This window comes from Amblyomma americanum, chromosome 1 (genome assembly GCF_052857255.1).
Source record: "Amblyomma americanum isolate KBUSLIRL-KWMA chromosome 1, ASM5285725v1, whole genome shotgun sequence".
In the NCBI taxonomy this organism is placed as follows: Eukaryota; Metazoa; Arthropoda; class Arachnida; order Ixodida; family Ixodidae; genus Amblyomma; species Amblyomma americanum.
This window is the reverse complement of record NC_135497.1, coordinates 298,950,700-298,977,772: the sequence shown is the minus strand read 5'-3', so window position 1 is coordinate 298,977,772 and position 27,073 is coordinate 298,950,700. Positions and strand designations below refer to the sequence as shown.

Below are 27,073 nucleotides of genomic sequence, written 5' to 3'. Positions count from 1 at the left end.
AATTTTGGACAAGCGCATTTTTCAACGGGAAGTTCGCTATGAACGCATTTTTTTTTCACATATCCTAACATTCCGCTATACCAAACAAAATAATCGTGGATCTCCCCGCGGGAGGCTTTTAGTTTTTTGTTATTAACGTTTCTTCTATCGCCAAAAACGTTCTCTAATGATTTTTTTATGGCAGCCTTATATGCTCAATGCGAGCGAATGACTAACTTTAAAAGAAAGATTCTGCTACACATCGGAAGGTTGGACTATGACCTTCAACATTTCTGTAACAGTGTCTTACAATATTTCACTGTTGCCTCAGAATTAAAATTGATGTAAAAGAATCCTAGACATGTTGCAGCCAAGGGACCGAAATATGGGAGAATGGCCACTTATACTAATATCCAAAACCACCAAGCCTATTGGTGCATTGCTGACCTTTGTAACGAAAATATAAATTAAAGTCGACGTATTTAATTACGTGCGAGTCTCTTGTTTTAAGACTTTAGTGAAAGCATTACTTTCTAACAGTTTGTAAAGCTCAGCTCATTGCTGCGTGACAATTAGGCGATCCACATTAAAATCTCCTGAGATTAGGCCATGATCGTTGTCATTAATTCAGCCAAAATGAGAGTGCAGTGAATAAAAAAAAAGTAGTAAGCTTCGTTGTCGGTGGTCAGCGCATAACAGGGGTAACGCCCGGATTTCTTTTTACGGTTAATATTTCAAAATCATCTAACTTTTTAGAAAGAAATGATCGGTTCACAGTCGAAAATACCCCTTAACAAGAAGAGCATGCCACCACCCTTCTTATTGCTATGATTTAAGAAGCACGACGTGCTGCCAGCTACATCTAGAACTTCAGAGCGGTTCACAACACTGTGCCTCTATGATCAGGATGTCAAGGAGATTACTCATCACGAGTAATCACGAGTAGACTGAGCGTTTACGTGAATGCAAGACGTGTACTGACTGCCACTGAAACCTGACGCGTTTAGACTTCGTGTCGCTGACTTATTCATACTCACTGGGAAACTCAACTTATAAAAAAAAACAGATTTTTTTATAGCTCGCCTAGAACTTTGAAAGACAGCGCATGAGAACATTCACAAGCTCGCGTCGAAGTGCGTATAGTTAACGCTTTGCTGACTGACCTTGGGTGAATTTCCTCAAATCCCAATGAAGCAATTCATGGGCTTCCCGCTTTGAAATGCGCTGCTCATCTGCAGTGCATAATGGCGAACTTATTTCTTCTTTTCGTTTTCTTTTCACTGCATCGAAAGCGGGGTGCTCACGAAGTGGGTCGTCGTTTCGGGCCTCCGAAGCCAGGCCTTATGCGACTCCAATTAACCGAAACCTCGAAAGTGTGGCAGCGTCAGTTAATCTTTCCAGGCGGACGAAAAACGCCAAGGCCGTCCTCTTGTAGGGAAGCCAGAAAACTGATCCTCGTAGATCACGAAGAGACGCAGGGCGCGTTGTCGCGCTTTGAGTGCGAGGCGGCCATTGCGAGTCGTTATTAACCCCCCTCCCCTCCTTAACCCTTTGCAGCCTTGAGCTATTCGTTAAACAACCTTGAACTGCAATTTCCCATTTAAATTCTGAAGTTCTGATTAAATGGCTTCGTCTGTGCAGTCCGTCAGCCTTGAGCCGGCTCTTAGAGACCGTTCATCGCTGTTCGCTCGTCAGCTGAATCATTGCTCAGAGTTGGAGGTGATTTAGGAACAGGATCTGCGGCATCAAAATTATTTACGTTGATTCGTTTCTTCGGTTTAGAGTTGAAAACATCGAGTACACTCCCGACCTAAGGTGCTACCGAGCGGCGGAAGACCCTTGCACGACATACCCAGCATTTCTGGACATAAGCATTTTTGAGCTCGAAACCGTTTATGAACGCAATTTTTTCATACAATGTAAGATTTCACTATAACAATCAATATATCCGCAAATGACCCGACGGCAGTGTTGTATTTTTTTTTATAGTCACGTTTTTTCTATCGTCAAAAGCTTTCCTCATTGGCTTTTTATGGCAGTCTTAACAGTTCGATGCGATCGCTGGAAGCACTTTAAAGAAAAGATTTTGCTAAATATGAGAATAATGTTCGATTACCTTCAATATTTTCATAATAGTGTCTTACAATTTTCAAAATTTTCGCCCGAGAAAGCTGCACTCGACTACTGCGCGTATTCTCCATCGTGGCGAGCATTAGCAGCCGGTACCAAGGCGGGACATAAGGCCTCGGGACTCCGGGTCGCCGACATCTGAGTGAGAACGCGAAAGCATGAGCGCACTACTACTGGAATTATTCCCTCCGCGGAAAAGGCAATGGTTCACTGCAGTGCGTGCGCCTATACTTCTTTCCATCTCCCCGCCCAACAGGCTTACTTGCTGAACATCCCCAGCTGGAACTGGAAGCGGGGAGACGACGTGATCTGTGTGTCGGAGCTGAAACTTGGCTTTATTGCACAAAGCTGCCTGGCCCCCGGTTTTTCAACCATGATGGCCAACCTGTTTGCTATGAGATCCTACAAAACGGTGGGTTGTGCGACATTCTTCATGCGCTTGTCGACTTTGTCAAAGATGTAATAAAATACACTCCTCCCTAGCTTGCATGTTTCTTGGACGTTACATCGCAATAAAGATTGCTTTTGATGTTTTTCCTTTCATCCGAAGCTCCGATTCTGAAAGTGCGTAGTATGTGCTGACAAGGCTAAGCCCTTTCTTTTTTTATGCCACAGGGCTTTTAATTTATTCTTTGAGCATGGCGGTTTCTCGCCAAAAAAAAAAACGCCACAAATACTGCTGTTATGAATGTTAATATGTTCAGATAAATTTCCTGCCGTTTTTGTTTTTGTTATTATTGTAACCTGAAACGCTTGCCAGCAAACTGTTTTTGAAGTGCCATGAGCTTCAGCCGCTTTAATGTGTTGTCCTGTTTTTGCGATGTTGATTGCAGGAAGTCAGCTTCTTCAAGAAAATATTTGGTGTGAGTGAGTGAGATGGTGTTAGCTGGGTGTTAGCAATGGTGCTAGCGTAGGTGACATGGTTTGGATGTAGGTATAGAAGCAAATGCTCTCTTGGTGGAATAGTGTAGTGCCTTTTGGTGGGTATAGATATAGTGTACGCGTCGCCCTACTCTCTTGGGCGGACTCGTAGATTTTTCTGTAGGTAATGTACGAGCGTGGGGCTTTCGATGCACGCTTTTTAGCTGCCCATTGCGTGGCAGTTTTGGATCTGGGGGCGTTCTCGCTGGTGTGCTTCCGCTGCTTTCTTATCCCCCCCCCTATTGCTTTCTCCGTCTCCCTACCGCTGCCTCCGCTTTCCACTTCACGCATCGAGGTGGCTGAGACGTTTTACAACGAAGAGGTGCAGCCCGCTCTAGTTCCGCACTGTTTGTATGCAAAACGCTTCGATAAATGCTGCCTTAATAATAATTGGTTCTGGGGGGAAAGGAAATGGCGCAGTATCTGTCTCATATATCGGTGGACACCTGAACCGCGCCGTAAGGGAAGGGTAAAGGAGGGAGTGAAAGAAGAAAGGCCTAAAACTAATTTTACCGACGTGGACGGACGGGCTGATAAAACAAAACAAAAAAAGAAACATTACAGGGGGAAAAAAGGGGGTGGGGAGAGGAATCGGATGCCTTCTGAGAGCAGTCTTCTGAATATGTATTGTTTGCATGGCACAGTTGCTAAAAATTTTCTTCTTATATTCCTGTTTTTCAGTCTCCTGACATGCCTGCATGGCAAAATGATTATCTGTGCGGCACGGGAATGGAGATGTACACCGAGAGCTTATCCGCCTCTTTTACAGGCATGACCTTTCCTCAGGCAGCAGAGTAAGCGCACATGACTCGTTTTCCTCTTTCGGGCGTAAGCGCCGTCCGCAGGAGTTGCGAAATGCGCATGTAGGTTTAAGTTGACAGCAGCTGCTTTGTTCACACAGTGCCTATATAGGAAGGCAGGTTGACTCCACAGAGAGCAGCGGCGCAGCACGAGTTTTCCTGCTCATACAACGCGGCGATAGCCTGACCGTTTAAATTTGGGCTCTTGTATTTATTTCGGTGGCATATTGATTTATTCGCCCCATTGTGTCAATCAGTCGTGCTTGATGTTATGTGCTGTTGTGTAACTTTTGTTTACTAAGCATAACGTGTCATCTTTCCGTTCGCGTATCAGCACTTCAGTGGTCTTGACCAGGCTGATGATGATTAGTGCCGCTCACTTTCGATTGTTCCGCCCTGTTTTTTTTTTTCCTTGAATTTTTACAGAAACGTGTTTTCTGTTCCAGGCTTTGCTTTGTGAAATTAAAACTGCTACTTTTGGCCATTGAGGTGGCCGTTGATGATGGCGCAGATTCCAAGATAGCCATCAATCCGAAGAAGAAAATTAAGATTACTCTTAACACTCAGGGGTTTTTTATTGCTCAGTCTGCAGACGAAGTGAAGAGGTAACGCAGCCGCATGCTTATTTTTTTTCGTAGTTCTCCCACGCTTTCCCACTCTCACCACTCGCTTTGCCCAGGGCCTGGTTTTACTGCAAAAACTGCCACGAAGACATCAAGGATGAAAAGCTCATCAAGAAGTGCAAGTGCAAGAATCGTAAGTGTTTTGAAATGCCGGCTCAGCTTTTCTCCGGCGCGCAGTTGGCGTGCGCCGGTGACGACCGGGCGCCGACAAAGCTTTCGCGTGCTTTGTGAGTGTGTGTTGCTGAGCGGCTAAGTGTTGCTAAGTGGCGCCGTGACTGCGAAGCACATTTGGCTAACGGCAGTGTTACAGCTATATGTGTCTGAAACCGGTCCCCCCCGTAGGCTGAGTGTTCAAGCGTCGCTTTCTGTTGTGTCAGTGAATGGACAGCCAGGAGTCTAATCGTCGTCCCCTGCTTTGTGTGAGCTTTCTGTACGACCACACTCTCTGTGCTTCAGCTGTCACGAGCGGAAGGGTCTGCCTTGGCAAAACCGCTTTATGCACCGCCACACTTCGGAGCTGAAAAAAAAAAACACACTGAATCTGCTCTTCTACCCTTGACATGAAATGCTTGCTTGTCGCTTCATGCATTGTGCACCGTGTTGTTTACTTTGAAAAGGCAAAAGTATGTATTCCACGCTCAACGCACGTGGTGTGTGAGCGCATTTCTTACCTTGTTCTTCGTTGCCCTGTGGTTGTTGAAATTGGCAATAACGTTACGGAGATTTTTCTTCGTTTTTTTTAGACAGACGGTGACCGTGAAACAAGCTTTCAAATTTCGTGGAGCCGAAAGTGGACCGCTAATGTGGAGTGTATTGTACCGCCGTTTCTCACTGACTTACAATGGCGCAGATGACGCAGAATTACCAGTTCTCTTGCTCAAGGCTGTAACCTCGGTATCTGCACCCTCGCATATCATTCCCAACTTTTCACGAGGTTTCAATGAACCAGCTGCTTATTTTGAAGGGAGTTCAAAAACCGGGGTGCCGTGGTTGTCATTGGTGCCTGTTATTAGTCAAGAATGAATGTCTAGATTACGGTGATTATATTAAAGCTTGGTAATCAATTTAGAAACACGCCAACTTTTCCTTTAGGTATGCACTCATATTTGTGCACTTTTCACTGAATATGGTTTGCGCGAACTAGAACGACCTAGGACAATAAAAATCGCAAGCACATTCCGTAACAAACTATTCCAGGCCTTAAATACGCACGGCATACTGGGTGCTTTAGAGGCTATGCTATTGAATAGATGTAGTAGAGAATGGACGCTTCAGGTGCGATTCACACCTCAGCTGTTTGCGGTGGCATCGAGATTGTGTTCAAGGGATTATACAAGTGGTTGCAGACATTTTTCGACTGAACGTCGTAGCATTTTCTTGCACGTTCTTGCGTAGCGTAGATTGGATCACGTAGATTTCGAGAAAAAATTCAGCTAATTTCTCAACGTTGTTTCGCAAATTAAAACTAACGCTTGACCCTTAGCAGACTGAGAAAAGCGGAAAGCTCTTTCTTTTCGTTGCCCCCAAGCTTCCATGGAAAACATGTTTACCCTGTCTTACCATCATGCAACGAGTAGTTGTTCACTTTAGTGATTTCTAGTTAGTTGATCGCACATTTTGCTTGTTTGTTTGTTTTATCTAGTTCAGAATATTTCGTGAATAATGTAAGGAAGTTGTGATTCTCAATAAACGCTGTTTATGAAAAAGCGCTCCAGGGTGAATACCCTGCTTGGAGGTAAGAACTGAGTCTGCAGCCTTGAACGGCGAAACCTGTATTATGCATTGAATGTGACTTGTGCATTAATGCGACAGGCATTTGATTCGTTTTGTTTTTACAGCCCATTAACTTGACTGTTCACTCATAGGAAGCATGTCTACAAGTTACGCACCTACAGTGCATCATTTTTTCATACAATAGCCTGCCACGAGTTTGGCCTGCGAAGGCGCGTGGCATTGCCGACCACCTAAAAGGCTCCGTTGGACGAGAAGTGAAACGTTCAGCGCAAAGTGACTTAATTCACCAAGTCGTCAGGTCTTAACGCATTTTCTCTTAACATCTCACTAACGTACCTGTTGTGAAAATAACGTTGCTTGACTTTCTAACAGGTGTTTCAACATTTTTTTTTATTATCTTCACTGAAAGCAAACGGATGTGCTAACATTGATCACTAGGATTGTTGCAAATACGCAGGAGTTTGAATTAAATTCCAAGTATCGGTATGTCGTGTGCTCTTGGGATGTTTTTTTACACCCAACAACTAACTGTCGATCCTGTTTTCTTTCTCTCTCCCCCCATTTTTTCTGGCTTTTCTTTTCACCCGTGTTGCTGCCGGAGTTGGTCTGTTTAAAAAGGGTGTCAGGGCAGTGCAGGCAGTTAGTCGAGCAAGTAGGTTGCCTTCAAAGTATTTTTGTTAAATGTTGTGACCGTAGTTACATGTCGCCAGCAGCCCAGAACTGCCACTGGGATCTGGGAAAAGAAATACGAAGCCTGACTGCACTTTTCTTGGCTTACGGAGAGTGTCCGTAGCTCGCAGGGAGAGGTTCAGGTAATCGCGCTCATCCCAAAGATCGTTGACAAAAGAAAGAAAGCATAAGCAGAGTACGCGAGTTGAGGTCACAGGAAGTTTTGAAATGTTTAAAAGAAAACAAATTCGCGTACTACCACTTGAGGAACTGCTCTCAAATGCTTAACAGGACGCTCCCCTATAAGTTTCACAAAGCCGTACTTTGTTTTTCTTTTTGCAGCTGTCTTGCGATCACTTAAAACAGGCCTGTACCTGTACGCGAATAGCGCTCGTATGAATGCCACGACGTCAAGCACGCACTATCCAATTTGGGCCAAGCCTCTACTTTTGCTGCTTGTTGGCAACTATATAGTGAGCGTACCCCCATGGGATGTATGCATACCCTATCAATTGAATCCCCGTGCCCCAAAGCCTGCTTACCACCGACGGCCGCTCCTCGCGCTCGCCCCCCGGTATCCTGGCTCAAGAGCCCAAAGTGCAGTCAGGCGGCGTGTCCCTGTAACTCTGTTTCAACGTGTAAATGTGACGTAACTCTATTGCTTGCCAACGGCATGCCTTCCTGTCAATGTTGCATGTCGTACCCTTCCACACGTGCACGTCCACCGTTTCCTAGCGCGTATCGCATGCCGATGTCTGCCTGTTTGTCTGCGGTCGCATGCGTTCTGACCTCCAGCCTTTGTTGTACGGCGTGCGCTCTGCCACGGCACTTCGCCACGTGTTGCGTTGTGTCGCATGCAGCATACAAGCCCACTGCTTGTATCAGGGACTGTCTGTCTCGCGGCTGGTTCTGCACCGCCTCGTCACTGTGTGTGCCCTCATTTACCGCTAGCCGCTATCGTGATGGTCCGTCTCGACGACCTGTGGAGTACAGTTAGGAGAACAGGCGCCGTCCAGGCTTAAGAACATAATGTGTGCATACTCGGAGCACAGAGAATAAAGCTGGGGCATGCGACTTTAGCATCGCATAGAACACAAAAGAAAAAAGAAGGAAATCAATACTTTTTTCTTAAGTGACGGCGCTCGCTGCGAAAAGAGGAGTGGAGAGTTATTAGTGTAAAGATCTGGGGAAGTGTACGCAGTTGTCAATTAAGGCAAAACAGAGATAACGAGGCGGGGGCGGCGCCATCTCTAAACAAGTCTTCGCGAGCAGGCTCGCCGTTTAGCGGCCGTCGGCGCTATTACTTGCTTGCAAGCGTTCCGAGCACGGTCCTACTGGTGCTTAGTACGGGGTAGTTCCGAATAGGGATACGGGCTCCTGTGCACGGTCCGAAGCACCAGATCTGTATATCACACCACACATCGCTGTGTGGATTAGTAAAGAATCGTGCCAATATAGGATGCCTGAAATTACTCGATGAACGCAGAAGACTGCCTGCGTGTATACTTAAAGGAAACAAGTAAAGAAAGGCATGCGCGTAGTACGCACTATCGCAAAATATACCTCTTGAGCAAAGCCCGAAGCTCTCCTGCAGCTGAGAATGGACGGGAGATGGGGCACAGATAAGGGGAGTCTTCTACTGCAGCATCTCGAACGACGTTGACCTCTTGACAGGAAGCTCTTGACCCTTTGTTCATGAATTCGAAATTCAAGCTTCTCTGTACTGATTTCAATAAATAATCTTTATCGCCTCCGCGCAGGTATGAAGACTTGATAACTAAGAACTTTACTAAATCTGCCCTAACACGGATCGTGTTAAATTTCTGCGCCACATTTCTTTGGCCGTAGCTACTGTGCGAAACAACTAAGAAATAGGAAGCAGAGCTTATCGAACCCATAGTCCACCACCGTTGTCTACGACTGAAGCTTTCATTTCAGCGATTTCTTGGGGCTTAAGGAAAAAAAACTTGCTCATGACTGGTCACGTTGCCAGCAAAGATGCCATGTTGGGCGCTCCACCATCGCGTCCATGATGCACGCAGTTCGCTGGGTGGTGGTTGCATTGTAGACAAAAGTGGTTGGCACCGTCCACTAACGAAAGCGATTTTTTTACATCTATTTGTTAAGAAGAAATCTGTAACTTAATACAAAGACCGTCCAACTTTCACTGTAAAAGTAGTTCTCAGTTTTGTGCGCATAGGGCAGAGTGCATGCCTGTTCAGCTTCTCATCAAGAAACGCGTACCAGTGACGGAAAGGTGCCCTTTTGTGTGTGACTTTATTCTCTGCTGTCTCTAGCCTGTGTTACATTATCGTGCGTGCTTTACTATGCATGTGTCCTGTCTTTAACTGCTGCAGTCTTCCAGCAGGCATTGTTCTTCGGTAGTGCTTACCACTGGCACAATCGTGCGATAGTAACGTGGGGTGGTTGTCTTGTTCACTAATCCACAGATGAAGGTCTGCATAACTCCAATGTTCCCACTTTCACACCCACCGAAATACCCAAGAGAGTCAAGCTACGAGGTAGTCATCCTTTCACTAACATCTACTCTTGTAGTCTGCATGCCCTCTCTGTTTCTGTGAAGTGCTGCTCACCTGTAGACGTGCTCTATTTCATGCTAAACAAAGAGCTCGTCGTCATTTATTTTTCTTGTTTGCTATTCTAGCACAGGCAGAGCATTAGTGCCTGTCTTTATTTGTTTTGCTCTCTTCCCGTCTACTTCACACTTGCACATCGACGATCACTTGTCGCCGCCGTTCTAGCCGTCTTCTGTGTGCCGTCTTCGGCGACTACAGTGTGGCGATTGCGTAGACGTTCTCTCTGTAGCTCCACAGTTCGCAACCCCTCGGAGCAATTTTGGGCACGCAACACGGTACTCACGCTATTCGCTCAAAACTCACGAAGCTCAGTGGTGGCCTGCTATCGGCACCTGTATTTGGAACAAACTGAATAGGACGCCGTCGCACTGTCCCAATTACCAGTGCCAAAAATATGAGATTTTTTTTTATTCTTGTGCCAATCAGTAGTCAAGACGACGAGATGAAGAGGCGTAAGCGCTCTTCACTGGAGTCACACTGGTGTATACTGCTTTGGAGACCTGACCATCGAGTCACTTCTGCCCGTGCAGTTGCAGTCGCCGTAATGAAAGCGGAATGACACAGAAACTCTTTTTATCGCTTACTGAATTATGCTGCGATTAGGTACTAAATGGTTTGCTTCGTACTGTAAAAATCGCATAATTAATCATGAATTACCGATATCTTCGTTTCGGGGTGCCGTGGAAAAACGGTCGTCTCACTTATTAGCCACACTGCGGTTGTACTTCTAATGCAAAAACCAAGCAATGAAAGGCGAAGAAAAGCGCTGAATAAAACTATAGTCGAACCCGTATATATCGAATTCGGATATTTTGATTCTTGGCTATATCGAATATATAGATTACCCCCTTGAAAATCCTGCGTAAAGGTATAGGAAGGTCGCGCACTATATCCAACTCCTAGTTCGCTGGTCGTTCGATGTATCGAACTGTGTGCGATGCCCCTGAAAGTGCTCTTTTCCTAACGGCGCTGTTCGATCACTTTTCGCGCGCGGAGACGGGTCAGCTCCCCAGCCTTAGGCACTTGCTGGCGACGCTAGAGCTGTGAAATTGTGCGATGAGATGAACGTGCGGTGTGCTCGAGGGTGGCTTTCGGCCTTTTGTACTAATTTTCCACGCCACATTTCTGTTATATGGTGAAGCCACCCTAACTAAAGCTAGGCGGCGTCCCTCGTCTGGCGTGCTTCGCTTCCGAAGGCGTTGCGGTCATTTTAATGAGTGATTATCCTATTTATAGCGCACTGGTAACAGGATTAATCGTCTTGTAATATGTGGTGGCTACTTCCAAAGAACAGTCCGCTCGGGCTTCAATGCGAAGCGAGCAGGTTAAGCCTGTAGCAACCCCTAGCAAGAGGTGCGCTACCAGCATGCCAGCGGACAGCACGTCGCTGCAATCGTGGGTGCAGTACGTTCTTGCTTATGGGCCACAGATAAGCTTATCTATCGCAATTTTTGTATATCGAATTATTTCACGATCTAATTCGAATTCGATATATCTGGGTTCGACTTCCTGTTAGGGAAGATTGCGCTACTAGTTAGAAAGGTGTTTGAAAGATGGGATTAAAAGGAACTGAGCTCTGATGTTTCTGTGCAACAGGAATCTTATCAGCTGCAAGCTTGGGACACGCGCACATATCGACTTGTGCTGAGAAGGGAATCGTTTTTTTTTTTTTGTAAATTCCCGTTTAGTGCTCTTTTGGGCCCTACGTCGTTATGCAAAGAGTACGTCTTACGCGCTCAAGATTAATTCATTAATGCTTTTACCAAAGCTGCCAACTCTTTCACCAGATATTTATGGCTCAGTGAGTGGCTGCAGAAAACCTGAGCTGCTGAGCCAAAGAGAGACGAATTAAAAACGCTTACGGCCATCGACAGATTAATCCAGCAGAATTAAATGATGAGACGAAAAAACACAACACAGGACGGGCGCTGTGTTGTGTGTTTAGAAGCCCAGACCGAAACCCTGATCCTACTGGCATCACTGCTGCAGTTCCGCAGCTGATAAGGATGATGTTCTGCGGAACAGAACTGATACGTGCGTCTGCACTATTGCGGAGTACAGGTTTACGTTGGAATTAACAAGAAGTTTTTTTTTTTCTTTTTTCGACTTCTGCGGCAGCAGAAATGGCAGGGCGGCCTTTAAGGCAAACCTGGGTCGTTTTCTGTGAAATTCTTCTCGTTCGCGTCCAGTCTTTAACAAGCTCAGCCGCAGTGGGTGTGTGCAGTGGTGTTCAGTAATGCGAGCCAACAATCTGAGCTCTCCCGCATTTGTTAATGCAGTGAAACTGCACACAGGAGCATTTGCCCTCTATCTTCGCCCATACTGATCATGCTTGAGAAGTCTACTGATGAAGTTCTAATTTATTATTTATCCAATGAAAATTAGCCTGGCTGTACAGTTTAATGCTCGAAATATGGGTATCGGCATGCTGGTGCGAGCATCTTCCCTTCATGTGCGCTGCTCCGGCTAGACACCCGCAGCTCGTTCTATACCTGAAAATAATGTCAGGTGGTTCTGGTTTACTAATATGCCTGATGAGCAGATTACTCCTCAGGAGTTTTGCAGAATTACCGCCGAAATATTGCTCGGCCGATAATTGCTGGGTGCGCAAGAAGCGCTCTTTCTTGATAGTTCATTATGAACGGGCTGGAGTGTATCAGTATTTGTGTCAGAAAGGCTCAGCAACATTTTATGGGGTTATTTTTTGCCTCGGAGACTGCAAAAACACGCCGTGCTCGGATAGTTGGCATGCCGCCGAAGATTGCCGACGTTGACACCACATGGGTGTGCAATACTTAAAAAGAAAAACTATCGTCGCTGACATGCGGTTCATGCACAATAGAGGTGCGCGTGTCCGACCATTTATCATCCATCATAAGCTTGCTTACTGCAGCAATAGCTCGTACTCAGTCTAGCGCTTTATGCGGCTACTTTTTAGAAGCTGTAGCTTGCGGCGTATTCCAATCGGCGATCCAGAGCTGATCCCCGAATCCGCCAAGTAGCAAGGTGTCTAGGGAGTCTAGGGATCATACCGTCGCAGTCCAATCAGAATTACGGATCCGAATCCAAATCGCCCATTGAAACACGGTGTTCCGTTTTGCGGAGCAAAAAAAAAAACTTGCTCCGGATCACCGATTGGAATTCGCCATTAGGCAATTAACTGTCACAGTGCTGAGACACGACTGCAGAAGTCTGTTGGCGTGTGCGCCTTCCTATAAAATTGTTAAGCCAAGCGTATCCATTGAATTGTGAACACTGTGTGGGCGAATTTAAAACTCTTACCCATTTCTTCGGATTAGCACGAAATAATTGATGAATTTTTCAATCCGTGCGTGCAAACAAATTGTAATTTGCAGGATATGGGGCAACTTAAACGTTTAAGTCTGCCATATGCTGAGTACAGATTGTGCCGGCAACACTGCTTGCTGCGTGCTTCCTAAAGTGAACCCACTGTTGCGCACCTTTAATTTGGCAATTGGCATCAATCATCCGAGTTGTTCACATGTAAAACACTGCTTTGTGCTTGATAAACCAACTGGCAAATGTTTATTTTTGTGTTGATTTGCACGTTCTATTTTGTTTTATTCACCTAGTTGAAGAAGAAAGCTTTACCTACACGGGTATGTTCATTCGCATATATTTGACAGCACTGCGTACCCCGCACGTTTACTTCTTTCGGACTCTGCCATTCTTTGATATATTTTGTACATTACGAATAACTTCACCCCCCCCCCCCCCCCCCCACGTAGAACAGCAATGCCAGAGCAGTTAGTTTGCATCTCCTTAGCGCTGCATGCTGGCCATGTCTCTCTAGTGACTGCATTATTAGGGTTTAAGAGGCCGCACGTTTAGCTTTAGCACATCCGGCATCTGTTGGCCTAGTATGCAAATCGTAGTGCATAAAGTTCGAAGAGCAACGGAAGCTCGCAATGGAAGCTATTTTCAGCGGCCATTTTCTTCGTCTGTGCTGGCAGCCTTGTTTTACGCTTAATGTCTTCATCGAGATTATCCATGATCGCAGTTTTATTTGCCCCCCCCCCCCAACCTCTCTCTCTCTCTCTCACTGCATTTTGCATGTTTCAACACATTTGTGACCCGACTAAGAGTGCCTGGTTTCTTACACACAACTAAATGCTGCGCATGCTCGGTGCGTGTTATGTGCGTTACGAACTTCCAGACTGACTCCCTAGAGAGCTGACGACGTTAACGAACGGTTCATTAGTATTAGTGTAAACAGTGTCCTCCGCTCAGAACACGATGCACATTGGCTGAGAGCAGCTTCAAGAGGCACTCACCTGAGCCTTTAAATTCGCGCTGGTTCAGCGTTCCAGTCCTCTGCCAAGAACTTCACAGCGGACGTTTTAGTTCTACTCTAGGCAAGTGCGGCAGGGTCGCACCACAGGACCGTGGCTGTTCCCCTGCGGCCTCAATCCGAGGCCCATTGTGCCCAGCGCACATAGTTCAGAAACACTGCTGCATTGATAGTGTGCCGCCTTGTCAAATAAAACGCGAGTCCGGAGTTTCTCACCGCTGGGTGGCCAAACCTAAGCATAGGGCTAAACCTAAGTTACATACGGGCGCAGGAGTTCACATTTTGACGAATAATTGTTCGCGCTGATTTTGTCCTTTTTATTATTTTTCGAACTTTTAGAACTCTTTATCAAGTGTCAAAAGAATTGCTATTATTTCGCGCCACTGTTTTTAGAGAAGCGCTGCCTGGCTTTAAAGTGTATAGAGAAGTTGTGCTCAGGAGGCTTTTGGCCTCGAGTTTCTAACTTGGCGCTGAAATAAGTCGGGGCCCAGAACAGGCAGCTCTTGAATTGAACGCCTTTCTCCTTTTTTTTCGACCTCTCTGATTACAAGCAGGTGCCGTCCTTGGCCCTTCTAGTATGATTGCGCTTAACGCGAACATCTAAGGAAAATTCAAAGCTAGTGTCCTATAGGTTCCCACACTAGCTTCGATTATGCGGACTTTACATGCAGAATGAATGTCAACGCATTATTCCTCTCAAGTGGTAATCTTCAGCGTGAACTCCTTTATCTGACAGTGTTTCACCTACTGTCCCTTTCGTAAGCATTTCTTGCAGCATAGCAGCAGCCACACCCACGTATAAGTTCGGGTCTAATGTGTTTTCTTTTGTTTGCGTGTGCGCCTTTCGGTCTGCCAGCCGGTGGTTTTAAAGCTTGCCGACCGCGGAAACTGTCGCTACTTTTGCTGACGATGCACAGACGGAGAAAACTGAATAGCGTTTCGTAAGCCTCGGAGTGACCGCTGCAACTCCGAGACAGAGACAGTCTGTTCGCTTTTACTTTTGCTCCCATCCCTTGCGCATGCCTTAGTCGAACGCTGTCTTAATTGTGTAGCTCAGAGGACGGTGGGGCTGTCGTCCTTCGGTGCCTGCCCATAAAGGCCCCATACAGAGCCTCGAGGGGGCGGTCTTTCAGCAACCTCTCTTCCCTTGCTTTTCGCCCGCAACACCAGCCACCCAGCCTCAAGTGGGCAACAACAACGACCAGAACCGCGTGAGCTCTGCGCCGAAGCCAAAGCCAAGTACAAAAAAACACGACCAGAGCAATTCGCTGACGTCACCCAACGAGCGCGGAGGACGCTCTGCACCCCCCTCCTACGCCAGGTGAGCCCCGCTCGGACCCCATCCGCCGCCAACGGAAAGACGTGTCCGCTCGTGCGTGCGCTGGGCAGCGCATCTTTTACGCCTCAGCTGTCGCCGCGCGCATGATCTGTTGCACAGCCTGAATCGATTCGTCCCAGTCGCTGGGGAGGGGGGTTCGACCCTGGCTGCTGCGCTCGTAACGTCGAAGGACCCCCGCCCCGCGAGTGCCGGTTGAAAGGCAAGCGTCCGCTGTTCCACGACTCCTTGCCGTGCGCGATGTTCGGGAGCGAGGGCTGAAACGTCGCGAACGCAGTTTGCTGGGCCGCTGCCAGTGTGGCCTTCTTTTCATTTTGATTGACTCCAAAAGCTAGTGAATAGTCTGTTTCGTTCATTCGACTGGCTAGTCTTTTTCCTGCAAACGCTCACTGGTGCAAAAGTAAGCTGCCTATACCATCATTTTTACGACCACCTTACTGTGTAGAAGAAAATTGGGAAAATGCGTGCACGTTTTCTTTCAAGTCGACTCAGGCTGTTAGCACAAGAAGCGAGGCTGTCGAAAACATGGATCGCCAGATCGCTGCCGCGAGTGTGTTGCCGCGAGTTTCATTGCAGCAGGCGCTATGAGCGTAGCAGGCGTCCTCGCTTAACAACGTGGCTTGCATCTCTTCTCATTTTTGCATGGCAGTGACTATTTCGGTGTTCATAAACCGCCTACGAATTCACACAACCCGACGCAAGCTGAGTAACGCTGCTATCCCCTAGTTTGTTTTTCTCATTTCACTCTCGATGGCGCCACATGAACAGCATACTTTATAGAGTGGGCTGATGAAAAGAAAGAAAAATAAAAGTGCCCTGCCCTCACCGCCAGTTGGCACAACGCGCTTGAAGCAATATAAAATAAACAAATGTGGGTCGAAGCCAAGAAAGAATTTTGCATAGCGGAAGAAAAAAATGGGGGGGGGGGGGGGGGGGGGGGGGGGGCATGTATCACCACCATCAGCGAAACCAGGCCAAGGGAAGGTCTGGTTTATTTCTGGTTTATAATTATTGTCATACACTCCTGAATACTAAGTTTACAAATGTAAGCTACAAAAGTCGTGGTATTAACATGCTTCTTCATGGAATTTACACAATATCTGCAATCTTCAACACTAAGCGGTAAACACATTGCGATGTGGGCCTAACTATTTCGCCTGAAAGTCCTGAAAGTGCTGCGCCGAAACGCTACAACAGGGCGGCGAGTAAAATGTAACAGCAATAACCCCAGCAAGGCTTTAAGCCGCGTCGTGTTCATGTTGGCGACAAGCGTTATCGTTTCTAGGTCACGTGCTCTGCGTAGGTTAACTACAACGCAGAGTCGTAATAGATACTGAACCGCAATTTCGTTCTTGCATGGATGCGAAATTCAGCAGGAAATGGTTGCCAGACGATGATTACGAACAAGGGGTGTTCGTGTTGCTACCGCAGGCCAGGAAGCCACTATATTTGAAGCGATTATCCGAAAGCATCCCACGCTGTGCGCCTGCTTTATTTTTTTCTTAGGATAAATTAAAGCTGGACTCTCTGAGGCGATGCCTTTGCTCGTATTCTGCTCCTAAATCGGGCTTGAGGAGTGACCTTGAGCCCTGGGTGTCATTACTGTTGCTCTGTGTGAAACGGCGCTGGAGCAACGTAAGCGAGAGTGGGATTGCCTTGTATAGCTGCGTCTCACCTTCTCGTTGGCCAGGCACTTGCAACGACAGTCATTTGGATGTTAGGCCGAAGCTACTTGTTGAACTCGGTGACAGTAAGAGCTTCAGAGAGCCAGGAAAGAACAGACCGCTGGCCCGGTTTGCCTTTTCTTGGCGCTCGGATGCAATATGCAGGCAATCACTTGCTAAGTGTTATGAGTGCCACACACTTTGTCTACGGCTGATACATGTGGCGATGAACGAACACCGATGGAAGTGGGAGAGGGAAAAAAGGGTGGCTGCCCGGCGACCGGCCCAGCCTCTCGAGTGTCGCGCTAATTGCCGAGCCGATATGATAAACTGAGAGATGATACTACCCTCAAGCTATCCACGGAGGTAAACTCCTTGTTGAAAGATGTCAGCTAACTTTTTGACCAAGAGTAAAAATACCCTCCGCGGCAAGCGTTCTTAAGGCCTAATGCTTATTTCTATATTCTCTCCTAGCGCAGCTTACGCGCGCGCGCAAAAAAAAAAAAAAAGATGAGCGCACGCTGGAGCAGCGATCGAATATCGAGCGTTAGCACACCTAACATAGGTCGCCGGTTCGAATCCTTGCTACGAGCTAGGCTCTAGCTTAACTAGTAGGTATATACTGCACAAAACGCTAAATCTTATGGCACCATCCGGGACATTTTTCGGCGAATGTTTGGCCCACAAATTTTACACGAATGTCGGGACTAAGTGGCCCGAATCTGACGCCTGCAAAATGAATATATATATATATATATATATATATATATATCGGATCGACATAGCTTAGTTTCCGAGTTGTGGTGCTCGGGCATCACGGTGCCGCCTCTAAATATTTATTTATTCCATTCTGTAACGCTGAGACGCGAGAAGCAGAGCTTAACGCTGTATTGCAGTGTCATTGTTATGGAGGCCGGCATCTTCTATCCGGCATCTTCTATCCGGCCTCCATTCTATGACATCCGTGGAATCGCTGCATAACTCGGAAGCTTGAAACGCTTCCAGCAGAGCTAATGCTCTACAAAAAAAAAAAAGGTTATGAGAGGGGTATAGAATTGTACAGTGTACAGTCTTTGTCAAAAATATAAAGCCCAAGGGGTTTGCTTCTAAGCCGCGTAGCGAGCCTCTCGAGCACATTTGGCAGTCCTAAACTTGGGAGGGTTGACGACGTACGTTTCTCCCGCCTTCGTGAGATTACGGTCCCTAAGAGGGGCAGGGCTCAGAAGCAGACCCCTTGGGCTGTATACTTTCGACAAAGACTGTACGTGGCGCATGCATCATGAAAGAGTACCTAAAACAACACAGGTCTTCATCTTGTTACATTCGGAGTGCTAGCAGGTAACGCAGGTTGCTAAAGAGATTAAGTAATCAGTGTCTTACTGATTGCTAAGCCAGCAACAGATGAGGTGCTGTTTCGCTGACGGGTTTCTATTTCGTCCGGCTTCTGCGCGCCAAAGCTCCGTGGAGAACCGCAGGATGAATTCCGCCAGGTTCTACTTGATGTTGTAGTGTTCCCTTCGAGAGCGGCTTAGGACAGTCACTGCCACCGGCAACTACACTCAAAAGGATCGAAAGCAACTTCTCCAATGTCTTCAAGGTGCCCGGCTTTGTGCGCTGATAGCGCGCACTCGTGTGGCGCGTTGGCACTAACCACGAGCTCCCGACACTTTTGTATTATGCCTACGACTGGTGTGCAGTGCCTTAGCAAATAGCGCGTACGCATTGCGACACCCTGAAAGCCCTTCTCGGCGGCTGCTTTAGGGGAAGCGCCAAGTATGCGTGCCGGAATAACTGGCCCACCGACTCTGAGGCGCTTCTGTAGTGGTCAACGATTTCCCGCCAAGCTAGGTGTAAGGCTGGCCTTATAACACATAACCTGATGGCAAGGGACGTAAAGTTGTCTGCACCCAGCCGCTCGCTGGTTTGAGCGTTTTGGCGGCCTTTCATTTTTTTTTTTTTTAGACAAGCCTCATGAACATCAAGGAGCTCAGGTAGTTACCATGTTGGGAAAAATATTTTCGAGTGGAAGAGTGTCAGTTCTGCGGAGCGGGTTATTAATGGCAACTATGCGCTTTGCGAGTGTTATTTATTATTCGGCGAGGTATGGCTCACTGAGCTATCGAGAAACAGCGCTCCGCTAGTGTTGGTAAAAAAAAATAGTGTTTTTCAGAGAGTTGGGACGCGCCTGGGGGACGCTCCCAACATATAGATGCAATACAGATAGTCCCCTTTTTTTCTCATGAGTACCTTTCAGGCGTGTTTCTTTCCCGACACAAAGACGTGCAGGAAAGATACTGACACAAACTGGGCGATCTTGCTCGCCTTGAAGCAGGCCTGTACAGCTCCCTTCGAATCACCGCAGCGGCAACGGCAGCGAGAGCAGCGTCAGCTTTCTCGAACGCCCTTTGAATATTCTTTCTCTTCCGTTCCTGCCGCATCCTTTCTCTAACTTGCGCACCTTCTGAGCACGAGCGTCTTCACACACGATCACTCACTCACTCACTCTCACTGTCACTTGCGTGTGTGTGAGATGGCGCGTCGAGACTCGAGGAAGCCTCCGCTCGCTTTGTTTGTTCTCTGTTTTTTTTCTTCTTCCTCACTGGGGTGCACTGTTTCTCTCTCGTAGCGGCCAGTGGGTGTACACGCACTCACCCGCACTGCGCGCGCGCGCGTGTGTGTGTGTAGCAGCCACACCGCGCGCAGCCTTGTTCGGACGCACTCGCGGCCACCTCACAGCAGATTTTTGTGTATGTTCCCCTCTCTTTGCAGTCCTGTCTCTGACACTTCCCACGTCACGCGGACGGCTGCGCCCGACATGTTTGCTGGCTTACACCTTGCCTATGAGGTCAAAAAGCTCATGTATGCTTTCCTTTTCTCACTTTCTCTCTCTCTCTATCTCTCCTTCGTTTGACTGCCTCTTTCTCCTCCTGCCCTTTCGCTGGCCCCCTTCTCTTTTTTTTCCTGTTTTTTTTTCTTGTACGTGCACTGTGCAGGTCGCCGCGCACGCATGACGCTCACGCTGTGAATGCTTCTCGAACCGCCACGCTCTGTCGTTTGTGCGACTGCCTTTCCGCAGTCTCTCCACGCTGTGGTCTCCACACTCGCGCACACGGCAGGCACCCAGCCAAAGCATAGGCCCCACTCGAGGGCTTTTTTTTTCTTTCTTTTTCCGAGGCAAAACTGTTTTTCTTGCCGTGCTCGGCTAATTCTTGAGTCAGTATTTTTTCTCCTTGAACTTTTTTTTTTATCAGATAGTCTTACCTACGTAGGTATTGTAGAGAGCTTCACTATTCATTTAGGAAACGTCCTTGGTTTTCTAGGCGGTCAAGGAGCATTCAGTGAAAAAAAAAAAGCAATCGGGTGCCATGGTTGCCCATTTCTCTACTGTCTCTACTGCTACTGACCAACTTTCTGTGCTCCGCCAGTTTTTGACCGTTGCTAGCAAAAAGGATGTTTTCTCGTGCCCATCCGCGGCCGTGTAAAGTTGCAGCACTTTATCGGCTGGTGACGTTTCGTCGTCGCCTTTGAAACGCTGACAAGCGTAGCGTTCCTAAGGGAACATATTTACGCCACGCTGCATGTGCCACCACCTTTGCATGCACTGCTCAGAACGGCAGACGCTTAACCTTGCATCGCCGCCTGCGCTCACCGTTTTACGTATAAAAATCCGCTCAACACGCAAACGTGCAACGTATTGCACCACATACTACACGAAACAAGACATGGCAGTGCTACACTTACGTCAGATACATGGTTGCCACTTTCTTGTGGGCTTCTCTGCCTGAAAGCGAGGAAATCAAAAACTCCCCATTGCAACGGCGCAACTTCTACGTTGTTCGCAGTTACTGATCCACGCTTTTTCCCTTGCTGCAGCCTTCCAGAAGAAATTTAGGTAATGCCATGAAGGCTGAACGTGCGGTTGTGATAGCGGTTGTGTTTGATCCGAAAACGATATTAAGAGAAATTCAGCAGGTGACGCTTCGTACAAGCTGCCGCCAGTTGCCTCCTCAGCGTCGTGGAATGGCAGAAACCCCACGCCGCTGATAGTAATTTGCCTTTAGCGGCGCCTTAATCGATGTGGGTGGTCTTTCTGTACATCGGAACTTTGGAACAATGCCCAACGATCCATCCTTTATGCACCGCTACAGCTTTTGGGGGCGCTGCGTCACCTAGATTACATCAGCTTTTTCAGAACTGCACATGGCGCTCATAAACTTAAATCATCATTGCTGCGTGAGCACCAAATTGGATACCCAGTTTCCAGCAGCAGCGAATTTCAGTTTCGTCGTGTCCATGTCTGTGCATTACTGCGCACTCCAGAATGTCTACGGCTACAGACACCGGGCGAGAGAAGTGCTCCACTTATAAATCAACAGTAACTAAGGTTTGGTGTGGACCGGTGGAGAGCAGATAGCCATCCGAACTTGGGCTCTCTCAGCCGCTGTACCATGATTTACACGAAAGCAGACATGCTAAAAACGTGCCCGAAGGATTCTTGCGCCCCGGTTCACCGCGCTACTATGAAGGGTCCTCAAGAACGACACAAATAACTGCGCCCAAAGAGCCGCCAAACACGGACCGTTTCCTTGCCCCATCCGTTACAGATGCGCCGCTGGCAGTAGCCGTCAGGGGTGCCGCAGATGTCCAGTAAATTGCATGCTTTCCCTGGAAGAGCTCTTGACCAGCTGGTCACTTGCCGCTGCTGTGTCAACGTCGAAGAAATGGCTTCTTTTTCATCGCATGTTTTTCGCTGCTAATGCACCGATAAGGGGATCGTTCGTAATCGGCCACCCTTTCTGGAATCAAGAGTGGAGAGTGGCGCCAGCTGAAAATTACCGATCAAGTGCCGTGACAAAAAGCCAGCAACCACAGCAGCATCAACAATGGGGTGACAATGACGCAATAACGTTTTCCCTTGGCCGCACATTATTTTTTCGGTTTCACGGTTAAGTAAGGAAACAATTTTAAGCTTGAGCAGGTGTCGTCGGTTCGCTGCATAGCATTGAGTAATTACTCCCGTATTTCAAACGTACTCCACCTTGCGGTATCCCCCGAAACATAATGGGCTAAGCTGCAATAATATTTTTTTCTCTAATTTTTAATATAGGAAAGTGGTACCTCTTTTGTGCCGAGTGCGCGAGATTTCCGGTTCATGAGCCACAGGCTTGAATGGTGTCGCCGAAAAATATGGAAATCAGAGGTAACCCCTGGCTCTGCAATAGGGAGACCATGGCTGGGAGCAGCGGCGCTTCTCGCAGTCATAAGCTGCCAATTAGGTGCGCCAGATACGGTTCTGTCGTCTTCACAACGAACAAGCACCACGTTGCTGTGGAGTGGCGACCTTTTCAGTACCAGGGAGCTTTAAGCAGCATTATTTATATGCAAATTTCTGCTGGCGTTGTTTCTTTTTGTATCTTTTTTTTACAAATTTAGATGCAATAAATGAACACCACCGGAAAATGTCAGAGCTATGAGCTTTCATTATTTTATTTGATTTCCTATAATGGATGATTTTTCGGCGCCATAGAAAGTAAATCGAACTTATCAACTGTCAAGTTTAATGTGCGAACTAGGGCCGCAGATTATGACGATTTGCTTTCCTCATGTTAATTGTCTTTCCCCTTCATCACTGGGCAGTATAGCTTGTAACGTGAGAGCTGCGAGCCGCCGGCCTGCAATGTATATCGCCGTACGTCGTATTGCAGGCGGCGGCGCCTTTCAATGCCAAAAAGGTCAGAGGATGAGTCGGAAGGTGACTCCTTACTATACTGTTAAAAATACCCTTCGTTTCTCGCGTCATAATGAAGATCTGTCCGGCTTGTTAGCCTTAACAAAAAGACCTTCTAGAACAGCAGTGCCGGAGATCTTGCAGATTACGTGAAACTCATTAGCATGGCATAAGGAAGGCAGGTAATATAACTGAGCCTTCCTAAAATTTCACTTTCGCGTCATTGTCTTAGGACTCTGACGTAGAGCATTAGCACTTGATGACAGATTTCTCCTCGTCGGTGTGCTAAATCGTTCCACTTATGGCTCTATCCTTTATTTCCGCTGCCCCAGCTCAGGTGCTTCAGTATCGATGGCAGATGCCGGGGCTAGCAAAAATCTTTTCCTTCCTTTTTACTATTATTTTAACAAAAAAAAACACTACCACCACCACTTATGGCAGCGCTTCGCTGTTTCTATCGTACAGAAGACCTTTTGGAAGAAGCGAAAGCTTTTTCAACGTAGTGAAAAGTATTTTCATCTTAAGCATCCATTTAGTGAACCCGGGTGACAGCATCGTAACGTCACTGTGATAAATAGATTTGTGTTAAAGTTTGCAAGATAAAATTGCGATGTTCCGCGAATAATTAAAACCTCGTTGGTCCGCTGAAGACTTCGGTTGAAACGAGAATTAGGTGTGCATGTATATTATCTTTACTAATTTTATGTCTTTGTATGCGGCACATTGAAATTATTAAGGTGCATTATTTCTGAACAGAACAACAGTTTTCACTTTGCTCAACAGCGCGGCTTTCTCTTCCCGTAAACCGGCATTACTTTTTAGCTTGGCCCGTGCCGTTGCATGGGTTCGAGCAGACCTTATCTACCGTATAGCCCAGTGGCAACGTTCCTTCTTATGTTTATCGGTCGGCATCAATACCTGCCGCACTAACAGCGAACATTTAGCGTCCGTTGAAGCTTCCAAACTTATACAGTGCCTCGTAAGCAGTGATGATCGAAGTTTACCACAGCCATCTTTGCCACATGTACGCACACTGAAAAAGCATTCTTCCTTCCTGTTCGCCTTTCAAGAGTGATATAATATTCCTCCGGTTGTTCCAACTCCATAACGGAAATTTTATTACCGAAGACAAAACGACGCGTACAAGAAGTGACTGGCCATTTGTGCTAGTCCTCTTTCGTTGCCTCCGACGTTGCGACCTAAAGGGAATTGTTCCTGTCGTTGTGTTTGCGCCTCTGCGAGTGTGCAACGGAGGCGAGCCCCGTATGCAGCGGCTGCACGCCAGTAGTTCTAGATATACATCGTAGTTTGTTGCCGCGTTCGCTGTGGCTACTTACCAGCTGTTCGCATGCTCGTATGTGTGAGTGCGCGCGTGTAGTTACTAACGAGCGTGCATTCCTTGCGCAAGCTACCTCGCCCGCCTCTCTCTTCTCTGCTTCAGTTGCGTTTGCCTTTGTCTTTCCCTTTTCCTACCACGTCTTTGCCTCTTCTCGTCAATTGCCCCTTGTTGTTCTGAATACCTTGTCTATAGTCGGTACAGTACTGTTGAAGAAGCCTGTCTTTCTTTTTTTTTTGTCTTCCTTGTCACTCTGTTTCGCGAACGTATGTCTTGAATCTATATTCTAAATATGATTGCTATTAGTGACACTTGTGTAAAAGAACTGTGAAGCTACGCTTCAGATAAGTGCATGACATATCTCGTGGAGAAATGTGGAGACGGTAGGGACGTGCCCTAAATTACGCGCAGTCTTTCCGTCGTTGTTCGTGTCCTTGTTGCTATTGGCAAGTGAGCTGCTGTCTTTCCCCCTCGGGGCCCGCGCCCTGCGGAGTACCGCTCCCGAGCTGTCTGCAGCGGGCCCCTTCGCCCGGGCGCCGCCTCCCCCCCTTTCTCTCTCGCCACGCAGGCCCACGAGCCGGGGAACCAATGGCACCGGGAACTCGCAGAACGAGAAGCCCTTTCCAGTGGGCTTGTCTGACGATCAGGCGAAAGATTTCGAGAAGACCGAGATGAAGTACGACTCCACTGGAATGTTCCACTGGTGCTCGGCGCGCCCCATCGAGGACTGCATACTGGTGCGTCGTGCCGCCTGGCCGGTCTTTTCATTTTTCAGCGGCGCCTTTTGCGTGCTCGCTGACGTACATGAGCGACCTTCGCGCGGTCATATACTGCCCATTTTTGTTGTCTACGCAAAAAAAGAGGAAAAAGTAATCTTGTCGCGCTTTGACAGCGTACGTGCGTGAGTTGCCCGAGCATAATCATTTATTTACGTCTGAGAGCCGCAGCAGAGGAAATCTGAATGGGAAATGGTGACAGGGAGGGTCTGCAATGCACTGGCAGGAACGTCAATCCGGGACAGAGGAACGAGAAAACGCGACTGTGTAAGCGCGTATCACAAATTGCAGCACTACGAAAGAACACAGCGAGCAGTTGATTAAGCCAGTAAAGAAGAAACTAAATGTTTTAAAAAAAAAAGCGAAAAGAGCTTTTCCGTCGCACATGCGAAATCGGAAATCGGTTGTGTCCCGTGAAAACGTCATCAACCATACTAAAATGGCTGGTGGATCGGTTTTAGGCTGGCCAGCAGGCTCTTGGGGTATTCCTTAATTCCGATCGGTCTGTAGTAATTGAGAATGGTGAGTAGAAGCTCGTCTCGCAGGTAACAGTATTACATTGAAAACGTTTGGTTGGGGCGTCTTGTGAAACCAGGCTCGCAGTTGGGCGAGTTCCCTTAGCTTAGTGTGTGAAACCAGAGTACAGTGCAGAGCAAATGACTCGGCTCGCTCGCTTTTAGGGTCATTTTCTGTGTTATCCTTACTCGTGTCTGCACGTCTACGGTGTTTGGCGTCCACGGTGGGTCTGACGCACGCGTTCAGTGAGCAGGAGACGTGAAATTGCCGGTAAGCAGCAGCAGCAGCAGTTGCAGTGCCAGCCATCTTAGGCATATGCTTCACTCACGCGCACAGCATGCATGCGCACATGGCAGTCTAGCGGCGGGAGGATTTCTTGCGTGATCGTATTATGTGAAACAGTTATAAATAGATCTGGTAGATATAGGCCCTCTGCCTTCTTTCGGTGTGTGTCGGCAGTCTGAGCGCAGTGAGAAGGCGTAAAATGTCCCTTGTTCCGGATGGAGCCAACATGAGGCACTTCCCGCCAGTTTAGAACAACGCGAGAGCTCTCCGCCCCGAGTCATTTCCGGCATAATGTGCGTCTCATGTATTCAGGGGTGCTGCTTTTATTAGAGATGGTCATGCCTGGCACTGATGTGTTTTGTACTTCTTTTGCTTTCAGGATCGAAATCAGGCGGCAATGACTGTGCTCAACGGCCATGTGGTTGTGTGTTTGTTTGCTGATCCCGATTCTCCACTAATAGGGTTGCGTAACTTAGTAATGCCACTTCGTGCCAGCAACTTTCACTACCACGAACTCAAGCATGTTGTCATTGTCGGCAATGTGGACTACCTGAGAAGGGAGTGGAAGATGCTTCAGAACCTGCCGAAAATATCTGTCCTTAACGTACGTAGCCTTCGGCTCCTCCGCGCTCCTTTTTACCTTCCTTTGCTACAATCTTGGCACTGTCGCGTTCAGCCTGCGAATATAGCCTCTTTGTCCATTTCAAACGAGTGCGGTTTACTACTTGCAGGGCTCCCCCTTGAGTCGAGCGGACTTGCGAGCGGTAAACATCAACCTTTGCGACATGTGTGTGATATTATCTGCAAAGATCCCCAGCAGCGATGATCCCACGCTGGCTGACAAGGAGGCTATCCTAGCCTCGCTCAACATCAAGGCTATGACCTTTGATGATACCATAGGTGTCCTTACTCACAGTAAGTTTTTGGGCTCCACTTCGCATTTCTGCTTGTGCCCGCACTGGGCTGCATGGCAACAGTATACAACTTGCCGTTCCGTAGTTCAAAATTAGTCGCGAACATTCGATGCTTGCATACGAAGATCGACTGCACAGCTTCCCCCCCCCCCTTTTTTTTTGGCGAGGCACATGTGTCCCTGCTCTCCTACACGATAACAAGAACCGTTAATAAACCATGTGCGCTGTATCCTTGATTTAGCTTTTCTCCGCGCTTGTGGTGCTACTGGGGTGAATTCTCATTTTCAGTACCACTGATTGAAGGCCCTGACCAGCCCAAAACAGACTCGCGAGTCATGGGTAGGCCAGAAAGATTGTAATGCTAACAAAAGAATAGGGGGAAGCAGGAGAAAAATAGACGAAATGTGGTGTGCACGAGCGCCGGGAGTTCTGTACAGGCAATAAATGCGCACAACTCCTCCCAGAAACATATTACTGTACGGAACTTTCACTTATAATCGAACCGTACCATCTACCATTGAGTAGGTTTGCTGTACTGATATACTCTTTATCCGTACCGGCCGCGGCGGTTGAATTTCGATGGAGGCGAAATTCTGGAGGCCCGTGTGCTGTGTGGTGTCGGTGCACGTTAAAGAACCCCAGGTGGTCGAAATTTCCAGAGCCCTTCACTACGGCGTCCCTCGTAGCCTGAGTAGCTTTGGGACGTTAAACCAACATAAACCATAAACCTTTATCCGTACGGCGTTTCTGAGA

The 27,073-nt window shown here is 47.5% G+C and overlaps 1 protein-coding gene across 1 annotated transcript in view; it reads left to right on the top strand.

The window, feature by feature from the left end:
• Positions 1–27,073, top strand: part of LOC144115280 (calcium-activated potassium channel slowpoke-like) — a 68,608-nt gene that overhangs the window by 31,435 nt on the left and 10,100 nt on the right. The window contains 12 exon segments of the mRNA XM_077649600.1: positions 2,366–2,521; positions 3,712–3,824; positions 4,277–4,435; positions 4,510–4,586; positions 6,780–6,839; positions 9,307–9,378; positions 13,047–13,073; positions 14,936–15,086; positions 19,535–19,624; positions 24,398–24,566; positions 25,786–26,010; positions 26,138–26,321. Coding sequence (XP_077505726.1) covers positions 2,366–2,521; positions 3,712–3,824; positions 4,277–4,435; positions 4,510–4,586; positions 6,780–6,839; positions 9,307–9,378; positions 13,047–13,073; positions 14,936–15,086; positions 19,535–19,624; positions 24,398–24,566; positions 25,786–26,010; positions 26,138–26,321 — 1,483 coding nt within the window.